Source organism: Somniosus microcephalus, chromosome 19 (genome assembly GCF_052327205.1).
Source record: "Somniosus microcephalus isolate GS21.2 chromosome 19, FLI_Smic_1.0, whole genome shotgun sequence".
Classification (NCBI taxonomy): Eukaryota; Metazoa; Chordata; class Chondrichthyes; order Squaliformes; family Somniosidae; genus Somniosus; species Somniosus microcephalus.
This window is the reverse complement of record NC_141005.1, coordinates 55,117,904-55,145,624: the sequence shown is the minus strand read 5'-3', so window position 1 is coordinate 55,145,624 and position 27,721 is coordinate 55,117,904. Positions and strand designations below refer to the sequence as shown.

Sequence of the window (27,721 nt, the reverse complement as noted above, 5' to 3'; positions counted from 1 at the left end):
TGAAAGACGGCACTTCCGACAGTGCAGCACTCCCTCAGTACTGCACTGGAGTGTCAGCCTGTATTTTTGTGCTGAAGTCTCTGGAGCAGGACTTGAGCCCACAGCCTCCTGACTCAGAGGTGAGGGTGCTACCAACTGAGCCACAGGTGACACATTTGGTGTAGCCTACCTGAAATGGTATTGTAACTGTGGAAGATCGGGATACATGGCGGGTGTAGGATTTGTGCAACATCATGATACCACCAACACAAAAAAAGCCTCAAATTCAAGTCAGGATGTTTATTTTTCCTTTAACAGTTTTGCTTTACAAGCTCACAAATTAAATGCATCAGGAAGACTAATGTCATGAAGAATATATCTTATTTTCACAGAAAGATTAAAAGAGCTGGTACAGTAATATTAACAGACACCTCCGACTCCAGTGCAAGAGGAGATAGAAGAATTAGATACCAACTGACATTATTGAACAAGTATGCTCCTTGTTCAACCTTGCTCTTCCTATTTCATTTGTTCTAAGACATTCAAAAACTATTTGGGTTGAAAGCGTTCTGACGAATACAAACACACCTATAGTTGTTATACGTGACTGATAATTCTAGCTACAATTGATAATACTGAACATTAACCAATGCATTTTTTGGCTGCTATTATTTATCATTGGGAGGTTCATATCATTCAGATTTGTTTTAAGTCTTCCGATTACAGGCCCTTGTTCACAAACACAGTTTCACGAAGTCTTGTATGTAATGGCTTACAAAAGAAAAAGGAAAACAATGGGATTTTGCACACTACACATGGCAGTTCCTTAAGTAGAGGCTCCGCTGCCTACTCTATATAAATAAGTTCAATAAATAGGGCAAATAAATATTAAATAAATGGGTACAGTATTGACCTTTATCAATATATTTACAGTGCATAGTGAAAATACAATTGATCAAGAATTAGCAGACAAGATTTTGGTATATTTGCTAATTAGACGTGACAAATTTGAAATAAATATCATAGGAGTGCAAAATAAGGAGCAAGATTAAAAGTCTATCAATAATTTACTAAAGGTCATCTAGGGGTCCTCTTATATACTGATCTGCAGGATAAGATTATTTTCACTCGTTGGCCTGTCGCCACCGTTGTTCCCTTTTTGTGAATTTCGTGCTCATCAGGGTGAGGGATGTCTATGCTGGTGAGCGAAACACTTCCCCATTTCAGGCACTCAGAATGAGCATCAAAGACTTGCAGATCAGGTACAGCATGGCTAGACCCAATTCCCTTCACTCTGCCCCAACAATGTGCTAGAGCCCGAATCTTTGAGAAATACCCTACTGCTGCACCAGCGCCACCTTTTCTTTCTACGTCCTACAGCAGCCGGCTGTGGCCTATCTGAGCGAGATCGCCAAGTTAGTGCCAGTCGGTGTCCGATTAGATGTACTTTCATTTGGCCAGGAGGACCTGGATTGAGATTGCCCAAGCTCATTGTACCCTTTGTTTTTAGAGTGGATCCGGTGCCAAATCCAGTCTGCTTTGGAGCTGCAGTTCACTTTTATTTTGTTTTTAAAATACATATATACATATTAAAGACGAAATGAAATTATTTCCTTTATAATAGTTGTGGATTCCGAATCAAATGAACTCAGTATTACAAAAAAATTATACTAACTACGTACTGGCTATGCCATCCTTCACACTCTTCTTCCTCCTTTCACTCTGTTAAAATCAAGGCCCATCTTATAACGTAACTCAATCTTTCTCTGGACCCTAAAACTGCAGAACTCCTTATCTCCCTAGCCTTCTCCTCCATCTACAATCTACAGGCTTTTAGAAGCCAAGCTCGGTGTCACCAACTTATTACTTCCGCTTTACCTCGTCTTCCCTCCCATGGTGCCCTGCGCCACAGGCCTTGGTCCCTCAGTGTAGATTTCCCAATGATAGGAATAGTAGGATGGAAAATTCAAAGTTTACAGAAGGAGCATTTCAGAATTTTCTAGTAAGGACTTTTCAGTCTATCCAGGAATCCGACCCAGGAGAAAAGCACGAGATGTACCTCACCTCTTGCAAACTGCACAGAATATACGATGCACATCACTGTGTCTGCGCATTGCAAATGTACCGTGACCCGTGTGCTTGATGATTATGCGTCTTATTCCATTATTCCGCACGTGGACCAAATGCCCAGATTCGTTACGATTGATTTTTAAAACAAGTTGGCTAACCAGCATCTGTTAATGGGCAGTAAACACTCTTATTTTATAAACAAGCGCAGCAAATCAAACTGGTACGCCACAGGCTTGCGGTCTGTTGGAGTCGTGCCACATTCCATGAAATTGTATCTATTAATTAACAACCGAGCTTGTTTTCTGCTGGGGCAGGGAATGTCAGCAGCACCCTGTTGCCAAATCTAGCCTGAAACATGGCAGAGTGTACACTGCACCCACCATGGTGAGCTCATTCGTGTCTGCAGTCAAGTAGGTAGACTGAATCCAATATAAATGGGCGCACGTGGCATTTCTACGGGGGAGGGTGGGGGGAGGGGGGAGGTGCCAGCTGTCCTTGCATGTAATCTGATTCATCACCTCAGTGAACCAAAGTCTAAACAGCCTCCGAAAATAGCCATACTGCACCTGCTAGGCTGCCACAGCCTTCAGTTTGAACTGCTGCTGCTGTGCACTGCAGTGCAGTGGCCGCACCCTACATAACCTCAGAATATCCCTTTGTGACAATCTGATCAAAACATGATTGAGAAATCAGTGAATCGTTCCAAGTTGTGCCTTTTTTTTTTCAGTCCAGACTTGGGTTAATGTTTCAAAAAAAAATGAAAGCGGCCGAGGATTTTGTTTCATCTTTAAAGTAAGAGATGGAGAAACGTGAGTCAGTCATTCTGTCTAGCGTGCGCTGCAACACGTTCACACGCACTGGATTCCACACGTCACTTAAACAGTGGGAAACCAAAATAACTCAGGACAATCTGCGAGTAGGCAGCAGGAAAAGGGTGGGGTGGGGTGGGGTGGGGGGAGGGGGGGCGGGTGGTGGTGGGGACTGGGGTGGGGGCGCTCAGCGCCGCAGGCTCTCGTAGCTGCCCGCGGAGTCGTAACTCTTGCTGCGGCTGCTGCTCCGTCTGGGTGAACTCCGGGTCCGGCTCCGGCTCCTGCTGAGGCTGCGAGTCCGGCTCCTGCTGGAGTAGCTCCGGCTCCGGCTCCTGCTGCGGCTCCTGCTCCGGCTCCTGCTCCTGCTCCGGCTCCTGCTCCGGCTGCGACTCCGGCTCCGGCTGCTGTACCAGGAGCAGTAGCTGCTGACGCTGCTGGAGGACGAAGGGCTGGGTCTGTAGTATGGGATGGGCCGTTTACGAGCACTGATAAATAAAAAAAGAAAAGTAAGAGGCTGCGTTCCTAACGCTTGCCAATAATCAATACACTGGTAGCTATCAAACATGGGTGTTCTTTTTTAATTGAGGGTGACATTTTTCATGGGCAGTGCCACAAATCAGGCAGTATCACATGAATCCCGTTATACGCTCTGCCTGATTTTACATAAGAAATAGGAGCAGGAGTCGGCCATTCAGCCCTTCTTGCCTGCTCCGCCATTCAATAAGATCATGGCTGATCTTCTAACTCATCTCCACTTTCCCGCCCTTTCCCCATATCCCTTGATTCCCTTAATATTCAACAATCTATCGATCTCTGTCTTGAATATACTCAACGACTGAGCCTCCACAGCCCTCTGGGTTGGAGAATTCCAAAGATTCACCACCCTCTGAGTGAAGAAATTTCTCTTCATCTCAGTCCTAAATGGCCAACCCCTTATTCTGAGACTGTGACCCCTGGTTCTAGACTCCCCAGCCAGGGGAAACATTCTCTCTGCATCTACCCTGTCAAGCCCTGTAAGAATTTTGTCTGTTTCAATGAGATCACCTCTCATTTTTCCAAATTCTAGAGCATATAGGCTTAGTCTACTCAATCTCTCCTCATAGGACAATCCCCCCATCCCAGGAACCAGTCTGGTGAACCTTCGTTGCACTCCCTCTGTGGCAAGTATATCCTTCCTCAGGTAAGGAGACCAAAACTGTACACAATACTCCAGGTGTGGTCTCACCAAGGCCCTATATAATTGCAGTAAGACGTCTTTACTCTTATACTCAAATCCTTTGGTAATAAAGACCAACATATAATCAGTTCCCATGACTTCAATAGAATTGATTATCAGGCGTGTTCTATAACCATCGTCAAATACGATTTGGCCTGTTTTATGCCCCCGCCCTTGTCCAATTTCACGGCCAGTATCTGACAAACTTCCAAGCCATCCATTTTTACACTGCTCATCACCTCACTTAGGGACTTTCAGCCTGTTTCAATTCCTGGAGCACTCCCTTTTGAGATACATCTGATTTATTGGTATATTTGCCCCATTTAACATTCGCAAAGCACTTCTTTGTGTTGGTTTCCATTTTTGGTGATTTTTCTTTATTCGTTCCTGGGATGTGGGCGTCGCTGGCAAGGCCAGCATTTATTGCCCATCCCTAATTGCCCTTGAGAAGGTGGTGGTGAGCCGCCTTCTTTAACTGCTGCAGTCCGTGTGGTGAAGGTACTCCCACAGTGCTGTTAGGGAGGGAGTTCCAGGATTTTGCCCCAGCGACAATGAAGGTACGGCGATATATTTCTAAGTCAGGATGGTGTGTCCCTTTCTCCCCCGTCCCCCCCCACAAGCACCAACTCCTTGCTGGGCAATGGTTTTGTGGGCCCTGACAGTCCTCCTCCACCTTGCCCGTGTCCATCCTTCATGTGTAAGGCTAGACAGCGAATGATGGCAAGCCATTCAACCATGGTGGCATTATAGCAGAGCACGGCAGCAAAGCAGGATAGTGATCAGGAGTGGGAACCCTGGCTGAGATTTCCTTTCGCAAGCTCAGGCGTACTGAGGCCAACTGCAGTCTTGCAATTGTTGACACGGCTGAAATCACCTAGCTTAGCACAGAGATATGGGAACAGGGTGCGTAGATGGTATCAGGACTACTGCTCGTGTGGAGGGTAAACACCAACATTGACGGGTTAGGCCCAGCAGCCCATTTCCATGCTGTAATTTCAATGTAAGGCTGGGAGTCGAATCTGGGACTTGCGTCTATATGGGCTAGTCCTACATCAGGTGGTGCCTTTACTCAGTAGGCCACCTTGAGAGCTTGTTTTTCTTCTTTGTAGGAACATAGGAGAATTTTAGAAATAGTTAAAGCACCATTTAGACATAGTTAAAGCGCCAAAGGCGACATAAGGGAAAACTTTTTTAACGCAGCGAGTGGTTATGATCTGGAATGCACTGCCTGAAAGAGTGGTGGAGGCAGAATCAATCGTGGCTTTCAAAAGGGAATTGGATAAGTACCTGTAGGAAAACAATTGCAGGGCTAAGGGGAAAGGGCGGGGGAGTGGGACTAGCTGAAATGCTCTTGCAGAGAGCTGGCACGGGCTTGATGGGCCAAATGGCCTCCTTCTGTGCTCTAACCATTCTATGATTCTGTGATTTCACCAACTTCTCCCTTTTGGTTAACCTCAACGTTACCCTCTTGTTTTCTCACCGTGTCACTAAATCTACCTTTTCTCTAGAAACGTATGTGGTTGTCTCTTTGACCCATTTATATGATTGAATGTAATGGCTCCTCTTGCTGACTTACACCATATTTCTATTACGCTTTGTGTGAAAGTTGTGCCTCAATTGCCCATTTACTCCCACCCGCTTTGCTCATTTTTAAGTGATGTCCGCGTGTTTTTTTAATTTGCAATGATTGATGTGTTGAGATTGTTGAATTTGATCGGCGGGTGATGGGGTAGGACCAGCCAAGAATCAGATCTGTAATACTATTTAAATCTTATTATACAGTTACTATAACTTCAAACTCGATTCACAAGGTCACAATGATCTGTGAGAGCAGCCTGGGCAATTTTACTGCTGAATTTCTTTGCTTCCCTGTGTGAGGCGGGGGGGGGGTGGGGGCGGGGATTAGGGATTGGGGATGGGTGGGGGGCGGGGGCGGGGATTAGGGATTGGGGATGGCGCGCTTATCTTGTGCCCTGAACTCCACCCAATACTACTGCTGGGATTGGAAAATTGGCTTATGGGACAAAGGGGGTAATTTTGACTTCAATAGAAATGAAAATAAGGAGACATGTATAACGGGCAGCTGATCCGATATCGGCCATTTTACACTATAGGTTGAGTGTCCAAAATCCGGAGTTCCAGAATCTGGACTCTGGGACGATTGGTGGCAGGATCGTCTGGAATCCGTAAAATGTTCCGGAATCTGGACACCCCGTCAGACCTCAACCTGGGCCCAGGCATTTCCGGACTCGGAACGTGTTTCTGATGTCCGAAGTCCGGAAAAGCTCGAGCCCAGGTTGCGATATTTCCGGACATCAGAAACACGTTCCGAAGTCCGGAAAAACACGAAAACCGGCTCAGCCTCAGTCCTGAGGTTGCCGGATTCGAGATGCTCAACCTGTATTGCCCAAAGTCAAAATGGTCCCCAATGAGTGCAAAACCTGCATCCTACCACTCAGTTGGGCAGCATGTTTAAGCACCATTATACCATCACCATGCCATCCTCCAGACAATACGTTTAAAGTGGCTAATCTATACATTAAGCTGTAGGAAAAGGGGGCACAGATTTAAGGCTGTCAAGGGCAAGGTTAGGACTGATGCTATGCTAGGAAATATGTTTTTAGACAGTGGGCGATCAGCAGGTGGAACAGGTTGCCAAGAAGGGTGAGTAAGGTCAAGACACTGGAGTCACTTAAGAAACAACCGATCGCTGTAACGGGAAGATGGTAGAGTGGGCATTCTCGAAGGGCGAGTTCAAATGGCTTAAGCGACCTTCTTTAGCCAAACCTATCTGGTGATAAGCAAAGCATACACCACGGCTGAACCTCCTAATCGTTAATACCGAACAAATATATGGGGTGAAAATAATTGCCCCTTAATTACAGAACAATGTTATACAGACCTGGTGATCCGTCGAGGTTCCAGATGACTTGGTGAATCTCGTCTCCGTTTCCTCATTGGGGAGTAGGAGCGAGACCGGCGTCGCCTGGACTCTCTGTCTCGTGAGCTATACTTCTTACGATCCCGGTCTCGGTCATGGTCCCTATCCAATTACAATTTACAGCAACAACTTTAAAATACTGAAGCACAATAGCGATGAAACCATTTTTTCTATTTAACAGTAAATGCAGTGGAACCTCCATTATCACATTTATATTATCCACCACCCTAATCCTTTGCCAGAATTTTCAGAGGAAAAAGCCTTGCACAGGATACTGCCTCATAGCTCTTTATGTTACACGTATTTCATTCCCTTTTCTTGGTGAATAAAACGAAATAATACTTCTTTTGTCAACTGTGCTCGAACCATGAGCGGAGTATTGCTGGACCACACATATAAGGTGAAAATTTGGGACTCTCGATTATCTGTCAGTTTCTATTATCCACTGGTGTGTGTGTGTGTCGGGGGTTGGGGGTTAACAGTGTCCCTTGCGTTAAAGATGGGTAATGGAAGGTCCATTGCAGACATTTTTCACGATAGAAAATGCTGGATATACTCTGCATTTTGATCAGCGATTGACAGAGAAAGATAGATTATCCTCAGGTGAGACCTTTCACCAGAATCGATGGCCTTGGGAACTAGAGGCCAGCCACTTGAATGGAAACTTCATATAGACAGTGAGAGCGGGAAGGCTGAAGAGAAAAGGTAAGTTAAAGATCTTAAACTTAAAGTAAGATCAAAAGAGATTAGAAAAGGCAGAACAAAGTTAGAAAAATACTAAAAATAAAACAAAACAAAGGAGGGAGATGAGAATAAAAAGGAGGGAGAATCTAAGGGTCAATCCTCTATTGATATTGCATTAAAACCTTGTATAATCGAATCCTTATGTCTGTGCTGAGTTACGAGAAAGAACCCAACTGCTCCCTCTGAGCTAGAAGTTCCTTGACTTAGATAACTTAAATTAGATAGATTTCCTTCAGAAAATAATATTTGGGATACAATATTTGAGATATGACATGTGGTAAGTGTAACATGCTTGGGAGTAACAGGTGACTTTGGATCTATGATTCCCAAAGCTCTCCACCACTGGGGTTTTCCTTGTGTCATGTCGGAGTCTGTTGTAAACTAATTGATAGAGATTGATTGCTATGATTAGTCAATAACCCATTATCGTTGTGTCATACGACCGCCAGGATGGTAGAAGGTGAACTAGATGGTTTTTTTCCAATCATAATTCCTGTGTTCCTATGTTAATGATTGACAAATGGGGGTAGATTTTCTTCTTTAGCACTTAGGCATAGAGCATCGTACGGGTGGAGCACGTAAAGGAAAATTGGGTGGGCTGCGTTACAGGCTGCGTTACAGGCCTGCGATCCTCCCTGCCCAGTTTTTCTATATGTGCTCCAATAACGCAATGGTTTACAACTAATCGCTAAAGAGGAAAATCTGCCCCATGTAATGTAGAATTAAAATGATGGCACAGTAAAGTACGCACTTGCTTATTACTGATGGGCACACAATAACAAATGTTACATGTTCAGCAGTAAGAATGACACTTTACAGCCTCAACTAGGACTGTGGTCTGGACGTGAAGTATAAAAGTCCACAATGAGCGTAAAGATATCCAGCCAAGATGATATCAGTTCATTCATTTTTGTGTCTGTCTAATCCCTTTTGAAATCCTTGAAAGCCTGAAAAAATTATAATCGTTTGCATCTAAGACAGAAGCAAGGATGTTCTATAGAGTGCTAGATGTCACTGGGGTTAATTTTACTCAGTGATGCTGGGCGAGATGGCCAACTGTACTACCAGTGAGGTAGGGCTTGGAGACTATTCTCCCGGTATTTTTATTTTTCAATTTGGGTGGAAATAGTGTACAGACTGATGAAGAGTATGTAGCAAGATTCAGCAGTGCCAATCAACCAAAGGACCTTTATTCACAATAATTATTTACATTTATTTTGTGCTAAGTCAAAGTGAACTTCTGTCACAATATCAATTTAGCACCACTGCATAACCTATGAAATCACCAAGGTCTTTGCGTCTCACCACTCCTATTGCTTTATTGGATTCTTGCATAAATTCAGCAGAATTTGGGAAGGCAGACATCTAAAGGGGTTGTTTTCTGAGTTTGTACAGAGCATCACGCGACCAGGCGCATATCAGGAATTTGGGGAAAGAATCAATGCACACATTTCGTGGGCCGAACGATTTTCCAGCCATTGAACATCGTCCAGTCTGTAAATTCAGTGCATTGCCCTCCATGCCCGGATTCCCAATTGTTGTGCAAAGCTGTGCACTGGGAGCTCAGACCCATAAAACGACCCCTTAAATTCATTACCTCTGCGGGCTGTATCGTGAATAGCTCGGGCTGCGTCGTGATCGGGAGCTCCTGCTTCCTGAGCTTCTCCTCCTGGACTTCGGTGAATAGCTTCGAGAACGCGAAGAAGACCTGGCCAAGCACAAAGGAACAGCCCTTGACTCTTCATCCATCTGCCTTTACATCCAACTATAAAGTTATCCATTTTTGGTGTGGCTTGAGTAGCAAATGTACTGCAGCAACCCAACTTGAAATTTAGGTTGATGAAATGATTCCATTTTACAGCATTCAGGAGCTGACATGATGGCCGCTTTGTATTAAAGAATTGCTTCTTGAAATGACTCTGCTATATAGCTCAAATCTGCCGGTGTTGTGGAATATGGCCCTTTTATGTTACGGGACATATTCCAGAGCACCAGAATAACAGACATAAAAAGGCAGGGGGACTTTCCATATTTCCTGCTTTATGTGCTTACACATTTCCAATACTGAAGGCAGTTTTACATTGATGAAATGTTGATGGCACTCTTTACTATCAATGATTTGACCTCAAGGGTCTCACATTTTCATGGGTCTGGTCACCAGTTAAACCTAAATACCAGGAGCCAAATTCTGTCACTTTAAGCAATGGGAATCGTGGGTCCACAGCCTTGATTTGGAGGAGCAGCAGGAAGAAAAGTAAAGCAGAGAGCTTTGTTCTGATATTGCATGTTTTGGATCACTGCTCCCCCAGGACCTTTTATAGAGTAAAATGCTTTTAGGTGCATTAAGAATAGGAATTACCAATGAGCTATTACTGACTTTTTTAACCAAAGTTAAAGGAGACTCCTAGGACTGCTATATATCTGCTAACATAAAAACATAAGAAATAGGAGCAAGAGTCGGCCATTTGCCCTTCGAGCCTGCTCCGCCATTCAATAAGATCCTGACTGATCTTCTACCTCATCTCCACTTTCCTGAACTATCCCCATATCCCTTGATTCCCTTAATATTCAAAAATCTATCGCTCTCTGTCTTGAATATACTCAACAACTGAGTCTCCACAGCCCTCTGGGGTAGAGAATTCCAAAGATTCACCACCCTGAGTGAAGAAATTTCTCCTCATCTCAGTCCTAAATGGCCGACCCCTTATTCTGAGACTGTGACCCCTGGTTCTAGAATTGCCAGCCAGGGGAAACATCCTCCCTGCATCTACCCTGTCAAGTCCTGTAAGAATTTTGTATGTTTCAATGAGATCACCTCTCATTCTTCTAAACTCTAGAGAATATAGGCCTAGTCTACTCAATCTGTCCTCATAGGACAATTCCCCCCATCCCAGGAACCAGTCTGGTGAATCTTTGTTGCACTCCCACTATGGCAAGTATATCCTTCCTTAGGTAAGGAGACCAAAACTGCACACAATACTCCAGGTGTGGTCTCACCAGGGCCCTATATAATTGCAGTAAGACGTCTTTACTCATATACTCAAATCCTCTTGTAATAAAGGCCAGCGTACAACTTTGCTTTCCTAATTGCTTGCTGTACCTGCATGTTAACTTTCAGTGATTCGTGTACAAGGACACCAACATTTCCCAATCTCTCACCATTTAAAAAATACTCTGCTTTTCAACAATGGAAATGTTTGTATACAGGTTTAGGAGCTCAACTATTAAACTATTTTTTCTTTAAGTGTTGATAGTTAGGGTTAGGGTTAGTTTGAATGAGTTTGTGGTGTGCAAAGTGCTTTGAGATGTTCTGTCGAGTTGATTAGGTGCTATATGAATGAAAGTCTTCATTTCTTAACATTTTTTCATCAATAGTTCCCCAGCAGCAGAGAAAAGATCAATAATTAGAGCATTCTCTGCCTTTTATGGAATACCGTTAGACCTTAATGAAGCCTTACAGGATTTTACATTTTTTCTCATTGAATTTGTAGAATCTGACCCGAATACTCCTAAGGACGTTTTTTTTTTAAGTGTTTTTGACGAAGATACTGCATAAGATATTTGAGTAGCAGGCTTCTTTTGGATTGCACATGCTGGGACACTTGTAAATAATGATTTATTGGAGAGTTGAGGGCTAAGTGTTGGACAGGAGACCGAGGATAACTCCCCTGCTCTTCGTATAGTGCCATGGGATCTTTTATGTCCACTTGAGAGGACAGACGGCGCCTTGGTTTAACATCTCCTCCTGCTGTACCTCCAATAGTGCAGCACTCCCTCAAGGCCCTTGCCGTCCCTGAGCTTATTGTGGATGATTGCATCAACGTCATGGCCCTGACGGAAACTTGGCTGAGGGGTGATGACACCTTACCCTTAAATGGAGCCTCCCCACCTGGCTATACCTTCCGCCACTTGCTCCGCCCAGACCGCCATGGTGGCGGTGTGGCTCTCATCTCCAAATCACACCTTGGTCTGTCCCCCTACTCCTCTGGCACTTTCTCCTCCTTTGAGCATCTGACCTTATTCCACCCCTCTCACCTCATTTAAAATTCTCGTTCTCTACCGCCCACCCAAGTACCATAAAAATGTTATCACAGAGCTATCTTCACTGCTTTCCTCCCTCAGCCTCGGTACCGAGCGACTTCTCATCCTCGGTGATTTCAACCTCCACCTCAATTCATCATGCTCTCTCTCCTCTGAGTTCACTAGCCTCCCATCCTCCCTTAATCCCTCCCTCCATGTAAACTCCCCAACCCATATTCTCGGCCACCCTCTCACCTTGCCATCTCTGTGGCCTCGTTACTCCCATCGTGTCAATTGCAGATAAGGCCATCTCTGACCACTTCCTCGTATCGCTCTCCACCCACATCCCCCTCCCCCACTTCTTTCTGTGTCCACCCTGGAAAAAAACTCTCTCCCAACTCACTTACAACTTAAGAAATCCCAAGTGTCCAGCCTTTGGCCCTCCATTCACCACGACATTTCTGTAGCTACTGATCTGCTGAACCACACCACCAACACCACCTTTGCTGCCCTAGTCCCTATTAAAACAATTACTCTCTCTCACCCTGGCCGTTCCCCCTGGTACGGCCCTCATCTTAACTCCCTTAAGTCCAAGGGATGCAGACTTGAACGGATATGGCGGACAACTGGTTTAGCCATTCACCGCCAGATCTGGCTGGACCACATAAAGCATTATCGGGCCCTGCTCTCGTCTGCCAAAACTGCTCACTATTCCAGAATCATTCTGGAATGCAAAGATAATCCCTGGCTTCTATTCTCTACTACTAACCATCTCCTTAAACCCCTCTCCCATTTCTCCTCCACCCTCATCTCCAACAACACATTCGAGGAGCTCCTGGATTTCTTTGTCTCTAAGATTGAGACCATCCGTTCAGCTGCCTCTGCCACTTCCCTTCCTTTCCCTAGCCCACCGGGCCAACGTTCCCCCCTGCCCCAGCCCTGAACTCGTATCTTTCTCCAGTTTCTCTTCGATCTCGCCTCATGACCTCTCCGCACTTATCTTGTCCATGAGACCCACTTCCTGCTCCCTCGACCTTATTCCCACCAAATTGCTGACCACCCAACTTTCTTTTCTGGCTCCCATGTTAGCTGACATTGTTAATGGTTCTCTCTCCTCAGGTACTGTCCCCCTCTCCCTCAAATCTGCCGTCATCACCCCGCTCCTCAAAAAACCAACCCTTAACCCCCTCCGTCCTTGCAAACTACCGCCTCATCTCTAACCTCCCTTTCTTCTCCAAAGTCCTTGAATGTGTTGTCGCCTCCCAAATCCATGCCCGTCTTTCCCGGAACTCCATGTTTGAATCCCTCCAATCAGGTTTCCGCTCCTGTTACAGTACAGAAACGGCTCTCATCAAAGTCAAAAATTACACCCTTTGTGACTGTGACAAAGGTAAACTATCCCTTCTCGACGGGTCTGCATCCTTTGACATGGGTGACCACTCCATTCTCCTCCAACGCTTCTCCACCATTGTCCAGCTGGGTGGGACTGCACTCACCTGGTTCCATTCTTATTTATCTAATCATAGCCAGAGAATCACCTACAATGGCTTCTCTTCCTGCTCTCGCATTGTTACCTCTGGTGTCCGCCAAGTATCTATCCTTGGCCCCCTCCTATTTCTCATCTACATGCTGCCCCTTGGCGACATCATCCAAAACTACAACATCAGTTTCCACGTGTATGCTGACAACACCCAGCTCTACCTCACTACCACCTCTCTCGACCCCTCCACTGTCTCTGACATCCAGCACTGGATGAGCAGAAATTTTCTCCAATTAAATATTGGAGAATATCCGCAGCATAACCAAGACCGCCTATTTCCACCTCCGTAACATCGCCCGTCTCGGTCCCTGCCTCAGCTCTTCTGCTGCTGAAACCCTCATCCATACCTTTGTTACCTCTAGAATTGACTATTCCAACGCACTCCTGGCTGGCGTCCCACATTCTACCCTACGTAAACCTGAGGCCATCCAAAACTCAGCTGCCCGTGTCCTAACTCGCACCAAGTCCCGTTCACCCATCACCCCTGTACTCACTGACCTACATTGGCTCCTGGTTAAGCAACGTCTCGATTTCAAAATTCTCATTCTTTTTTCAAATCCCTCCATGGCCTCGTCCATCCCTACCTCTAAGAAGAATCTCCTCCAGCCCCACAACCACCCGCGATATCTGCGCTCCTCTAATTCTGCCCTCTTGAGCATCCCTGATAATAATTGCTCAACCTTTGGTGGCCGTGCCTTCAGTTGCCTCGGCTCTAAGCTCTGGAATTCCCTCCCTAAACCTCTCCACTTCTCTACCTCTCTCTCCTCCTTTAAAATGCTCCTTAAAACCTACCTCTCTGATCAAGCTTTTGGTCATCTGCCCTAATTTCTCCTTATGTGGCTCGGTGTCAAATTTTTGTCTTATAACACTCTTGTGAAGCACCTTGGGACATTTTGCTACGTTAAAGGCACTATATAAATACAAGTTGTTGTTGTTGTACTGTACTGGAATGTCACTCTATGTGCTCAAGTCTCTGGAGTGGGGCTTGAACCCATGACCTTCTGACTCAGTGTGTTACCAACTTACCATAGACTAGGGATTGAATTTGGGACTTTCTTACTCTGTAAGGCTCAGTTCCACACTGTGTGGTGCATTTACCAACTTAAGCCATCGGGGCGATCTCATCTGTTCATTTCTAACTGTCTCACTGGCTACTCGGACAAACCTTTTCCCTGAAGAATGCGATCTGCTTCTTGAATATTTTGCAGTTGACTTGTACTCAGGAGAGCGGGAACGAGAAGAACAGCTGTAGCTGCGGGAGCTTCTGCCTCGCCCTCTGGTGCTGCTGGAGTCACTTCTGGACCGATGTCTCTCGGGAGACTTTCTGTCAGGTGATGGGGAAGGACTTCTCTGTCTCTCAGTGGTTGTTGGCCAATCGTGTGGTGAAGGTAATTCTCTGAAACGAAAGGGAAAGAATCCCATGTAAACTTGGCTGGACAAGGATCAGATGCTCGGTGACAGTGTCATTTATTGCCGCTCACATCGCTAACAACTGGCGAAGATCATGGACCATAAAAACATGAGAAAGCATGGAAGGGAAAAAAGGTCATTCAGCTCATCAAATTCACTCTTTCTACAGATCAGTACAATCTCATCATGGACTCTAACTCATTATTTGATCTCATTAGGAAATCTTCTGCAAAAATAAATTGAACCCCTTGACCAGGGCAGTCGAAGATTAACCCCTTTGGCCACTACCAATGGAAAATTGACCCCCTGACAGTAGTGGGCCTTCTTCTTAAAGAAATTGCTTTTATAACTGAACGATTCACTAGGCGACTACAAAAGGTCAATTCAGAAAGCATTAAGAGTTAACCTCCTAGTGTGGGGCTGGAGTTACAGTAGGGGTGGCAATTCGGCAACTTCCGCAATCACACTTTTCCTTATATGCCCAACTGCCTATTCACGAGGGCGGGCGGACAACCTGCTATCACATGACCAAGGAGCTGGTAGGCTTTCAGATTCCAATAATTGACAATACTGCCTGGTGTGTGAGTGACTTTGAAGCCTCTTTGAGGCAGCTCCTTCTTTGCAGACCTCTCTCAATAGTGGGAAGACTTACCCCCTGGCCCCTTTGTCCAGCTGATAACCCGGAGATGCACTTGGCGACGAGGGTGCAGCTTTACACGGGGACGAGCAGCTCGTCACTGAATTCCCTGAATCTGAGCTGGGCTCCGCCTCATTAAACTTCAGTTTGCCTGGGGATCGCGCCTGGCGGTTTAATTCTGCACGGTGGTCGAGGGGCTGCCCTTTCTGTTCCTCGGCTTGTGATCTGGATGAGGCGGCTTTGGTCGAGGGGGGTGAAGCTGTGTCATTGCCCGAGTCATAATCTTGGTAGCCTCCATTCTGGCTGGGTGCAATATCAAGCTTGTTGCATTCTTCCTTCACAAGCGTGTGCCCGGAAGACCCTGACTTGCATATCTGCGAACAGAAACATTGCTGCTGTTACGTGGCATAGTGTTGCTGAGACAGTCTTCTGCCTGTATGATGCACTGTCTACTGTTAAAGGCACCTAACCCCCAAACACAGAAAAAAATCTTTCCAACATGAAAACTCGTAGATTTAGACATCATGCATTTTTTTTCTCTCTTTTGTTTAAAAAAAGCATGCCAACGATGTAGTAACAAAAGAAGAACTGTAGGAGAGAAAAAAGAGAAATAAGCTTTTTTTTTAAATTAAAAAAGATAAGGAAATTTAAAAAAATAAGTGGTATGTGAAGGAAGAAAAATAAGATATGCGTACAGGACTAAATACTGCATTAAAAAGAGGAAATCAATAGGCCCCAGTAAGCGTGGCATTAAAAAGGACAATGAACGAACATCACAAAATGAGAATTATGTACAAATTAAAGTCGCAAAACAAATAGTCCATCACTTTAACTAAAAAGCCCCTCTGAAAGGTACAGCTTTGTTGTGTTTCCTGCAGAAGAAATCTATTCTCTCCAGCGACCTATAGTAAATCCCTAGTCTGCGGGTAGCATCGACTTACCAATCAAGAATTCCTCCTTAAGTAGGTAAGGTGTAAGAAAAAGGGAAGAGCGGGCAACATAAGTGCATCATTAGAGTCTCAAATGACAAGAAAAAAAGACACAAAACCCTGTCCAAATCCCTCCATTTTTTTTCCTTATTATTGATTGTTTTTTGTTGCTTTAAATCTATTTCAATTGCTTGTGGGAGTATTAACTTAAAAAAATCTAAACTAGGTTCGTCAGCCATATTTCACAATTTTTAATCGTCTGGTTGTTAAACGTTAACAATGAATAGTGGAGTTTTCAAGCAACAGATTTCAACGGAACACGTTTGCTCTGGGAGCGGTTCATAGGCCTCCCGTGTTCCCCCCAACGTGGTTTAAGGATTAGATTAACAACGTCATTTGTTAAGCACATTTCAATCAGCTCAAGTAGAAACAGCAACAGGTTGATTTTGGCGACCGAGCAACCCGTTTTGTGTGGGAATTTTGTAGCTTTTTAAAAAAAAAACAATTTCACAATCCATTCACTGTTGTTGTCAGAACTCAGGAGGGAAACAATATGTTGCCAGTTTCATTTCTACCTTTATAAATTCAGGATTTGTATGAACTCAAATTCTATTAATCAGATTTTTTTTTAAACTCAGTGATTAACTGATGTACATCTTATGCAGAATATATGTGAGTCACGCGCCATTTTAGGAGCTGTAGTTATGGAGTTATGGCACTCTCTGCTCTGTGCTAACGACACAGTTTTATAGATGTAATCAATGATTGCTTCTTAACTCAACATGGGATGCAGGATACGAAGGCAAGTTTGATTTAGTATTTTGGTGTCCACTAGAATTGATTGGTAATCTGGAAGTGTGTGAACATTGATCACTGTGCAGTTCAATTTGATATTTTAAGAAAGTCTAAGATCACATGCAACAATATAGACATGAAAGATGCGAGGGAATTTACTCTCTTCCGGTAGTACACTGGTTAACACGTTCACACGAAAAGATGATTTAATGTGATATTTTAAGTCATTAATCCCTTTACAATAAATATCATTTTTACCTGTGGTAACCAGAGTGCTACTAGAGGGAATTAAACCCCTGAAAGAACAAACTTTGGAGTTTTGAGAAGAGCACCAAGGAAGAAGCAAAAATAGGAAATAAAATTAAGTTAATAAAAGTTATTTAGCTTAAACTGTGAGTTCAGAACTAGAGGAAAATTCAAGTTAAGACCATTTTAAGGGTTGTGGAAAGAAAAGATTCAATGAACAGCAATGAGATTGAGTAGAATGGGCCTATATTCTCTGGAGTTTAGAAGAATGAGAGGTGATCTCATTGTAACGTATACAATTCTTAGCGGGGTTGACAGGGTAGATGCTGAGAGGCTGTTTCCCCTGGCTGGAGAGTCTAGAACTAGGGGTCACAGTCTCAGGATAAGGGGTAGGCCATTTAGGACTGAGATGAGGAGAAATTCCTTCACTCGGAGGGTTGTGGATGCTCGGTCATTGAGTATATTCAAGACTGAGATCGATAGATTTTTGGGCACTAAGGGAATCATGGGATATGGGGATAGGGCGGGAAAGTGGAGTTGATGCCATGATCTTATTGAATAGCGGAGCAGGTTTCAGGGGCCATATGGACTATTCTTCCTCCTATTTCTTGCATTCTTATCAGATAAAAGCAATTAACCTTGTTTTTGGTTGAGGGAGCAATGATGACTAGGACACCGCAGGTCTGGGCAACGGTGAATGCTATCCCAACATTCAGAAAAGGAGCGAGGCATCAGAATTACGGACAGTGGAGAACATGATTAAGAGGATAGTGTCAATGTTCATACAGAGATCATAAGCAGTAGTCAACATAGATTTAAGAGCAGTAATTAACGACTCACGAATCTACAGGAATTATTTGTGAGGTAACTCAATCAGTTGATGGCAGAATATCTGGTTTCTGTAATTTATTTAGGTTTTCAGAAGACATTTGATAAAGTTCCACATTATCAGGTATGGTGGTGTAGTGATTACGCCACTGGACTAGTAATGTAGACAATGGAAGTTCAAATCCCACTATGGCAGTTTGCGAAGCTTGAATTCAGTTTTTAAAAAATCTGGAAATACAAAGGTGATGTCAGTAAAAGTGACCATGAAGCTGTTGGATTGTCATAAAAACCCAATTGGTCCGGTCCGGCCTATATGTGACTCCAATCCAGCATGAACAATGTTAAATGCACCCAAAATCCGCCAATGGTTACAGTCAGGATTACATTCCTGAGCCTGGTGCCTTATGACATTCTGACAACCAAGCACACAGTGAAGGGATCTCCACTAACAGAGATGGGAAAGGAAAAAATGTTTTGGATATGACCAGTGCCCATTCATTGAAAGCAACAGGGAAGCTGTTATCAATAAGACTAATCAGGTACTGGGATACACTTTGAGGTCATTTGATTATAAGTCAATATAATTAATTCTAACCTTGACTAAATCACTGGTGAGGCTAAATTTGAAACGTGAAGTTTTTTACACCCTATTGATGCATCAAACAGGTTTCAGAAAGATCAGAAGGATGATTGTAAGACATAGGGCTTTCGGTTATGAAGAGAGACTCGCAGACTGAATTTATTTTCATTTAGAGAAAACAAAATTGAAATGTTTGCTGAGCGAGTTCTTTGAAAAGCTGAGAAGCATGGATAATTGAGATGTAGCAAGTGCTTTGCTATGATGTGAGACTGGGTAAACTTTGATTACATTTCCTAGAAATGTGGAGATTAAGTCGGTGTGACTGAGGTGTTTAAAATAACGTGGGGAATTGACAGGGTAGATGGGGAAAGACTGAGACAGCAGAAGAATCCAGCTAGATTAAAACTAAACCATTCAGGAAATATTTTTTCAAACAAAAGGTTGTGACAGTGAGAAATGCACTGCCTCAGAAGATCATAGATCCAGAATCAATTGAGATGCTTAAAAGGAAGAAAGACTTAAAGAATTGGGTCTTTTTTATGTTATGTTAACACAGATATGATAGAAATGTTTCAAATTATGAAAGGGTGGGACAGGGTAGGTAGAAGCAGACTGTTTCCAGCAGTTGATGGGTCGAGAATAAAGGGCCATAGATACAAAATCAAATGAAAGGGATTTAGAACTGAGGGCAGGAGAAACTTCTTCACACACAGAGCTGTGAGGCTGCGGAATTTACTTTCAGGGTTAGTTGTTGAGGCAGATACTCTGTCAACGTTCAAGACTAGATTGGAGAGGTGGATGAAGGAAACGGGGTTAAAGGGTGAGTAAACGTGATTAGGACTATTTTCTTGTGTGGTGGCACAGGCTGGTTGGGCCAAATGGCCTGTTTCCATGTGATAACTTCTATGTATTTCTATGTATATTTATTTTGGAAGTAAGGATATTAAGGGATATGGGAAGAAAGCAGGAAATTGGAAAAAGTTAGAACTGCCATGGTTAATGAAATGCAAGAGCAAATTGATAAGCTGAACGAACTACTCCTAGTCCTAATTACCGCTTCCCTCTAACAGTATCAAATTGGCAATTCAGTTCTCCATACCTTCAATCCTAGACTTTCTAAAACTGTTACCATCTAAGTGGGAGTCCAAGAAAATCAAGCAATGTTAGCAGTTAAGAACTAGCATTTCTGTATTTGCGAACCAGTCTAGCTTTTAATGGGAGATGTGCATCATGTAATGTGCACTGTGCATGTGCACAGGATGAGAGGTGGCGGGGGATGGGTGGAAATCTCCACAGATCTCCCAGCAGCCCATACTTAGGTTTCAAATCAAACTGCAGTATTAATTGTTAAATGTGTAACTCAAGTTAGATGTAAAGCTGGTATATGTGAGCTACTAGGTATGTTTTGGGAAGTCCCTACTGTAAAAAAAAAAAATGCTGTTTTTGTTAAATATCATGCTACATGATACAAATCAAGCATATTGATGAACTACAACTCCTAAAGTGTTTGCGCTATAGATGTGTAAAAAATAAAGAGCAAACCTGGCTGACATAGAATATGATATGGCCTTGGGTTCTAGAAATGAAACATTTTATATAAAATCGGCAGGGATCCATATTATAATTTACATCAGCCAATCTCTCACACATATTCATACTGCAATGTACTTCCGTCTTGCTTTTAAACAACATTTAAAAAATTACATTGTCTATTCCTGTATGCCTTTAATTGTAAATTTAGTGACAATACCCACCTTTCCCTTATTCATTTCGAGTGCAGTATTAGAAAGAAAATGTAAACAAAATTTCTAGATTGGCGTGCAACATGAGGAAAGCACAATGATTGTTTAAGTACTGTTCACTACATTTTATATGGAATGCTCTTTAAAGCACAATTACTTTTATTTTACAGGTAGCTACATTTTCTTAACACCAATACCGAACTCAATATGCTGATTGACAGAGACAAACACTCATTGTCTGAGAACCAAATCAAGATACGTGGGTTGGATGGGGAACAAAGCAAAGCTGGTTTTAACAAGCGAGTGAATGGCAGCCTGATTTATGAACTGTTCCTGCGCTTTGTTATAACATAAAAGACCTTCAGTAATATGGCCATTTACACTGTTAACCAGTATTGTCTGTGGAAGTACGATTTAGTAAATATTGGACCCGCCATGGAGGAGGTGCCTTGTATGGCTATGCAGCCACTGGCAGCCCCTTATGTGAGTGGCAATTCTTCATGTGTGAGCCTAGACAGTGAATGGCAGCCAGTCATTTTACAATGGTGGGCATCCCGGGTAAGCTCAAGTCTGTCCTGATCTGAGGCCCACCAGTGCTCACACAAGCATTTTCCAGCAGAGACTACTGAACAGTGACCCTGAACAGGAATCCTGGCTGAAGTGCTCTCTCTCCCTATCCTGGGAAGCACATGGGCCAATTGTAGTGCCCATTGTTACTCGAGATAAGATGCAGACCAGGGGCAACCTGCAATCTTCCGGGTCTGCCTGATTCAGTACCACATTGGGGAATACCATGGAGGGATAGCCATATATTAACCCTCTTTTTCTGAAGACTCTTTTCTCACTCGGTTTAGTTCCCTTGCACCATGTGCTGTTGAGCAGATGAGTACTTGCAGTCAAACAGTAGTGGGCGTGCACAGAGAGACCCCAGTAAGCAACCTTCTGATGTTCTAAGCTGCATTAGGGTGGGAAGGGCCACCCTTCACTCAGTGCTTCCTTCTCTCATGGACAGCTTGGCTAAGATGGGCAATGTCCCAATGTGTGGGGAATTGTGGCAAGGAGCTCCTATACTACCATTTCACGTGGGGCCACATTGATGTGCCAATGTACAGTGCCATGTAAAACCTATTCAATGAAGTCGAGATAGTGTTTTCTGTCGATTGCTGTATAAACGTCAGGGGACTTGAACCAACATTTTATACAGCCATTTTGATGCTGTTAAAATGTCGCTAGCAGTTGGGGTTGGGGGCATTGGCTTTATTGCACCTGATGTCCTGTACTTTATATTCTCTTTAATTCATCAGAAAAAAGATTCGCAGCCAGCAGTATTTACGGCTCAAAAGCTTACATGGCAAAATTGCAACAGGTCACACGAAATATTCACCTGTGGCACAGAAAGATGTGAATCTCTAATGTGTTGTTCACACTATGTAAAATAGAATTGGAAAAAAATGCAACTTGGGACAAGATCTGCAATTACATCATCTGTTTTACTATTTTATGCTGCTGTTAAAATTTTTTGAAATACAGCTCGCAACCTCAGCAAAATGAAAATCTCTTGAAATAAAAGCACCTCCCCACCCTAATACTTCAGTACTTCTTATTTAATGTTTGTTAGTAACTTTACTGCAAATGACATAATTGGGTGTCAGCCTTCTCCTTCCCTGCAGTCTTGTGACTGTGTTGATTCCTGCCCCGGTGAAGCACTCCGTCTAATGCCGGATTTAAGAACTGATAGTGCTGTCGCCCCCACCCCTCTCCAAATTGCCGTCGGTGAGCTCAAGTGACAGGCAGCCCTGGGACTCGGAGCTGCCGCCGACCATCTGCTCAGGAGCTGCAGATCACGGAAGGCAAGGTTACAGCACTCCTGCTTTGAACGGAGGTTCTGAATTCCAGACAGCGGGAAGTAAGAGGTTCCGCTCCTCTTAAGACCTCAAACCCCAATTTAGAGCGGTCGCACCATTTTGTAAACCTCAAGCGACCTGTGGTTACAATAAGGAAAATGGGGGAAACTATTTCGAAAGTTGATTCTTTAAATGCACAGGACATTGACACTGATTTGCGCGGCAAGTGGGAACACATCATCAAGCTAAATCTCTGACTAGTTTAATCTAAAATATTCCAAATGTATGGAGTGTTTTATTCAAGGTTCATACTAACGAATATTTTCCAGCTGTTTTTTCACTGATAGAATTGGCAGGGTTCACAGCCATTATTTGTTTTCCTGTTGTGTCATTCAAACCGATCACATTTATAACTCCTCCACTGAAGCATGTTTCACTTCTAACTCGTAGCTCATCTGTAATCGTTCATCCGCAATGATCTGGTTGTATGTCATGGCCAATTCATTTAAAATGGGGTCATGAAATATATTTTAAATGGCTGTGGTTCTCCAATCTTTGGGATGCGACAAGAAGTATAAGAGGATGCTGACCGCATTTGCTCTCTAATCCTGACTAGCCCTCTGTAATGTGATAGCTCTTTCATTCAGCTGCCTCTGCCTGGGGAAGCAGCAACTGCGACGAATAATGTCGCTCTTCCCACCTGTTCTCTCCCCAGTCACCCAGGCGCCGTTGTGGACAACCTTGGAATTCTCAAACACAATCTGGAGATTACCCACTGCTGGCTTTCAGTGAAAGACAGACGTTCAAGCGCATTGTGGACTCCTTAGAGGAGAGTTAGGCAGTATCAGTGCACTCGGACGTTAATAGCCGATTGCACTGGCTAGAAAACTGGCCGAGGTTTCTGGAACACAGTCAGAGCACTAAATAATAACGGGTGAGAACCTACAGCATGGGTTGGTAACATCCAGTCAGATAGCTGGTTGGGACTAGCTCACTGAATATTCAGATCTAAATAGGTGACTGGACTATCAAGCACATCCACGATGCCTGACCAAGGTAACAGGCTACATACCTTGTTGTTCACCCAAATGAGTGAAGCCTTTAAAAAAAAATCAAATAGATACATTTCAAATCTCTCACTTTTAAAGGCTGCAAGGATTTCTTGGACAGTTATGTTGTGAACAATTGTGGCAACTTAAAATAATTGTTTAGATTCAAATATGTGTTACAGGAGGAAATCATAAATAATTAAGGGGACAAAAACATATACAATGTAAAACACATTTAAACATATTCTCTGTTGTTTAGTAAAAAATTAATAGTTACTTTTCATATTTTTACTCACACCCTAAGAACCACCTTGGCTAATGTTAATTCTACCCATGGTTCTGGTGCTTGACGTTAACCCCTTTACAGAATCACAGAAACCTCACAGTGCAGATAGAGGCCATTTCGGCCCATCGAGCCTGCACCGACACATATCCCACCCGATCCCCGTAACCCCTACACCAACACATATCCCACCCTATCCCTGTAACCCCACGTATTTAATCCCCCTAACACTAAGGGTCAATTTATCATAGCCAATCAACCTAACCCGCACATCTTTGGATTGTGGGAGGAAACCGGAGCACCCGGAGAAAACCCACGCAAACACGGGGAGAATGTGCAAACTCCACACAGACAGAGACAGGCTCGCCCGACAACAGCAAGATCACCTTTTCTTTGTTGTGAACTTGTGTTGACTGAGGCGAAGGATGTAAGTATTGGGGAATAGAACCTAGCGCCAGCATCAAGCACAGGCGCGGGGGGGGGGGGGGGGCTGTTGGACGTAGAGTAAAGCCCTTTCTATACCCTGTGGCAACAACACGCTCCGCCTCCCACTTCAGAGGAGAACCCAGCCGCGCCTGTGTGGCACTTGTACTTCCCACGGTAATCACCCAGTGGTCAGTCTGAGTGAGATTACCAGCAGCGGGTCTGTGCCCACCAGGAAGCGCACTGAGACTGTCCAAACAGGACCCTTACAGCCACCGTGGATTTAAACCTATGACCCGGAGAGGAAAGGCCAGCCTCTTACACCACACGTTGTCTACTATGCCACCTCTTTAAAGAGACACTGTCCTTTTCACAATCTCACAGAGGCCGTGTTTAAAAACCAGAGACCATACATATCTTTTTGCGCTTGTCTTAACTTCTGTACCGAGTCACTTCTAATAAACCAGGTACATAGTTAATGGCATTTTGATAAGGACTGTCTGCCCTCTTGAGGTAGTGCTTTTGCACTCAATCACAGGAAGCAGAAAAAGAAACTAGAGAATTATGGGAGTGAAATTCTGCCTGTTAATTATTTTATGAAATAAAAAACATGAATACAAAGTGGGCTTTCCTCTTCGATACTCATGCCAACTTTTTAAGTCAAATTATCTAAAGCGGTCATTTCACTCCAATAAGTGGAGAAGTTAGACCTTACAGGTTAGATTTTATTTGACTGAAAAAAAGCCTACAGCTGAAGTACTATCTTGTGTGAAGCAACTTTTGGTCAGCACTTTATAAATTCAAATGATCATTAATATTCTGTAAAAAATTAAAAAGCTGACAACATGCTGAGCGATAATGCTAGCTATTGGTATTCCGATGGGACAGAAATCCTGAACTCCTAAGAGACCACTGAGGCAACATATAATAGGAATGAACACGTTTTCTATTCCATTCACTTTTACAACCAGCTGTGCTTAGACCCCATATTTCAAAAGCTACAGCAACACAAGCAATTCACTTAAATTAGACTTGCATTAAACACTAAAATGAAGGAATGGAAAGAAATAAAATAACACTGCCGGCTTCAGTTAGACGCAATCATCGTACACAGTCATAAGCGATTAAACATCGGTTTTACATGTTAATGTTAGATTAACCTCCTGAATAGTGATGCATATTTAATGAGCTGGGTGAAGTGATGAATGAAAAGGCTATTTCACGAAAGCACCAGTGTTTATCACGCTGTGAAGCCTTAGCGGGAAATTTTGTAGCACAGAATGGAGGCCATTTCACCTATTGTGTCTGTACTGATGCCAGCTTCCACATCAGAGCTGTCTAATCTAGTCTGATTTCGCCCCTCTATCCCCAGAAAATTTTACTGCCAACCCAGGTGAGGTCAGCTCACTCAGCACGGGCTGGTAATCGAACGTGGGCCTTCATGGTTTAGCCAAATTGAGCAGCTGAACCATCGGGATGTACGCAACTTTAGTGATCTCTGACCCTGGATTTCTCGGAGAGTCTGCATGCCTTTGTCTTCATGAAAGTCTTTAGCCAAATCTTTATTCTGAGGCTGGGAGAAGCTTCAGAACATGTGTGTGTAAATTTTCTATCACGATATAATGATGCAATGATAAATTTCAATATTATTTACGTAACCGCGTAGAAAGATAGGTTTGCCAAACACTTTGCACGATGAAGGTGCCCCATTAAGAGATAAATGGTCCCATTTTCTCTTGATTCCAGAATTATGTCTCTTTATCTACATGATCCTCTTCAATTGGGATGGTATAAGGAGACTTTACATGGAAGCCATCAATGCTACTCATTAATCTACTACCAGGAGCCACACAATCTCCTGTCATAACATATCATCAATCTGTTGTCATAACATATTTCTTACATGTTTGAAACATCTAGCGTGTCTTTCAGTAATTCAATCCACTATTGTTTTGCTTAGTCCACATCTCCTTTACATTGTGTCATTTGTAAACCTCTAGGGCCTAGATGTGCTGAGGGCATAAGTGGGTCATTTCTGCCACTAATGATCTTTGTTCATCTTCTGACCTAAGGCACCATGTTTTGCTTCCATTCATTAGGACAGGTAATGTCAAGGCTTTATAAAGTCTAAGTTCAAAGTAAACTTGAAGCCAAATTGGAGGCTTAGGTATCCGTTTAACGGCTGAAAAACAGGGGTGCACCGTCAAATCGCCCCGATGTGTATAGATGGATGATTTCTGTGCAGATACTCTGTGGAATGCCCCATAATAAAAAGATTGGGATGCAGTTGTAATGTTGCAAAGGACCAGGTACAAGTGAATTATTTAACTGTTCCTCTGCTAAATAGATACTTGAATATTATTTAAACTGTACTTTAGGTCCACTCAGTATTTTTATGCTTTGACTAACTTCCTGCATTGGACATTGCACATTCTGTGGCATCATTTCCCATCTGCTACTCTCTGAGTTAGAAGTTCCCGAAACCTCTGTGGCTCTATGCTGATTAAATAGAAGGAAAAGACTACCAGGAATGGAATTGTACCTTTCTCATTTGCCTTTGGTACATTACACTTTCTCAGCATTGTTGAAATATGCCAATGAACAGCACTATCAGCATCAACACAGACTAAACTACTATCCACAATACGCCACACCGTGCTGCTGTTCTCCAGATTTTCAAAAGTTGATATATAGTACTGAAAAGGGATAGATACGTAGAGTATTCTGTTATCCTCTAGAAAGTAGGCCAAGGCTGTCAAAGTGCTTCTGAACCTCGATGGATACTAGTGATAGATCACCATCGTTCAGCACTGTCTCTGGGAAGGTTTCCAAAACTGAGATTAAAGATCTCCAGTGGTTGATTTGGACGAATGTAAAGTTCAAAATTAGATTTGAACTTGATCTGATCGTCCAGTCTGCATGTCTCAACAGAAACTGGCAATGATAGATTGTCCTTTGCCTACTTTCAGTCAAGTCCCCTGTCATTAAATAAATCAAGGGGGTTGGAATATAAAAACAGGGAGGTATTGCTGCAGTTGTACAAGGTATTGGTGAGACCGCACCTGGAATACTGCATACAGTTTTGGTGTCCATACTTAAGAAAAGACATACTTGCTCTCGAGTCAGTACAAAGAAGGTTCACTCGGTTAATCCCGGGGATGAGGGGGTGGTCATATGAGGAGAGGTTGAGTAGATTGGGACTCTACTCATTGGAGTTCAGAAGAATGAGAGGCGATCTTATTGAAACATATAAGATTGTGAAGGGGCTTGATCGGGTGGATGCGGTGAGGATGTTCCCAATGATGGGTGAAACTAGAACTAGGGGGCATAATCTTAAAATAAGGGGCTGCTCATTCAAAACTGAGATGAGGAGAAACTTCTTCACTCAGAGGGTGGTAGGTTTGTGGAATTTGCTGCCCCAGAAAGCTGTGGAAGCTACATCATTAAATAAATTTAAAACAGAAATAGATAGTTTCCTAGAAGTAAAGGGAATTAAGGGTTATGGGGAGCGGGCAGGAAATTGGACATGAGTCTAGGTTCGGAATGGTCATGGCCCTGTGGGTAGTGGAGTGGGCCCAGGGGCCGTGTAGCCTTGTTCTGCTCCTACTGTGTTCTAATTCTGTGTTAGATTTCAGG

The 27,721-nt window shown here is 43.5% G+C and overlaps 1 protein-coding gene and 2 long non-coding RNA genes across 13 annotated transcripts in view; 2 read left to right on the top strand and 1 right to left on the bottom strand.

The window, feature by feature from the left end:
* The window catches only part of LOC147104445 (uncharacterized), a 185,212-nt gene that overhangs the window by 15,225 nt on the left and 142,266 nt on the right, over positions 1-27,721 (top strand). The gene's annotated exons all lie outside the window — the stretch shown is intronic.
* Positions 265-27,721, bottom strand: part of srrm4 (serine/arginine repetitive matrix 4) — a 361,375-nt gene continuing 333,918 nt past the window's right edge. For all 3 annotated transcript variants that reach the window (XM_085961798.1, XM_085961799.1, XM_085961800.1), the window contains exons 9-13: positions 15,382-15,740; positions 14,485-14,715; positions 9,357-9,467; positions 6,977-7,117; positions 265-3,343 (exon numbers count right to left, since the gene is read on the bottom strand). In XM_085961798.1, the coding sequence (XP_085817924.1) occupies positions 3,046-3,343; positions 6,977-7,117; positions 9,357-9,467; positions 14,485-14,715; positions 15,382-15,740 (1,140 nt within the window). In that variant the 3' untranslated portion in view covers positions 265-3,045. The remainder of the gene's footprint in view (positions 3,344-6,976; positions 7,118-9,356; positions 9,468-14,484; positions 14,716-15,381; positions 15,741-27,721) is intronic.
* On the top strand, positions 384-22,072 carry LOC147104446 (uncharacterized). The gene is made up of 2 exons (XR_015072344.1): positions 384-470; positions 20,657-22,072. It is a non-coding gene; the product is annotated as an uncharacterized LOC147104446 (long non-coding RNA).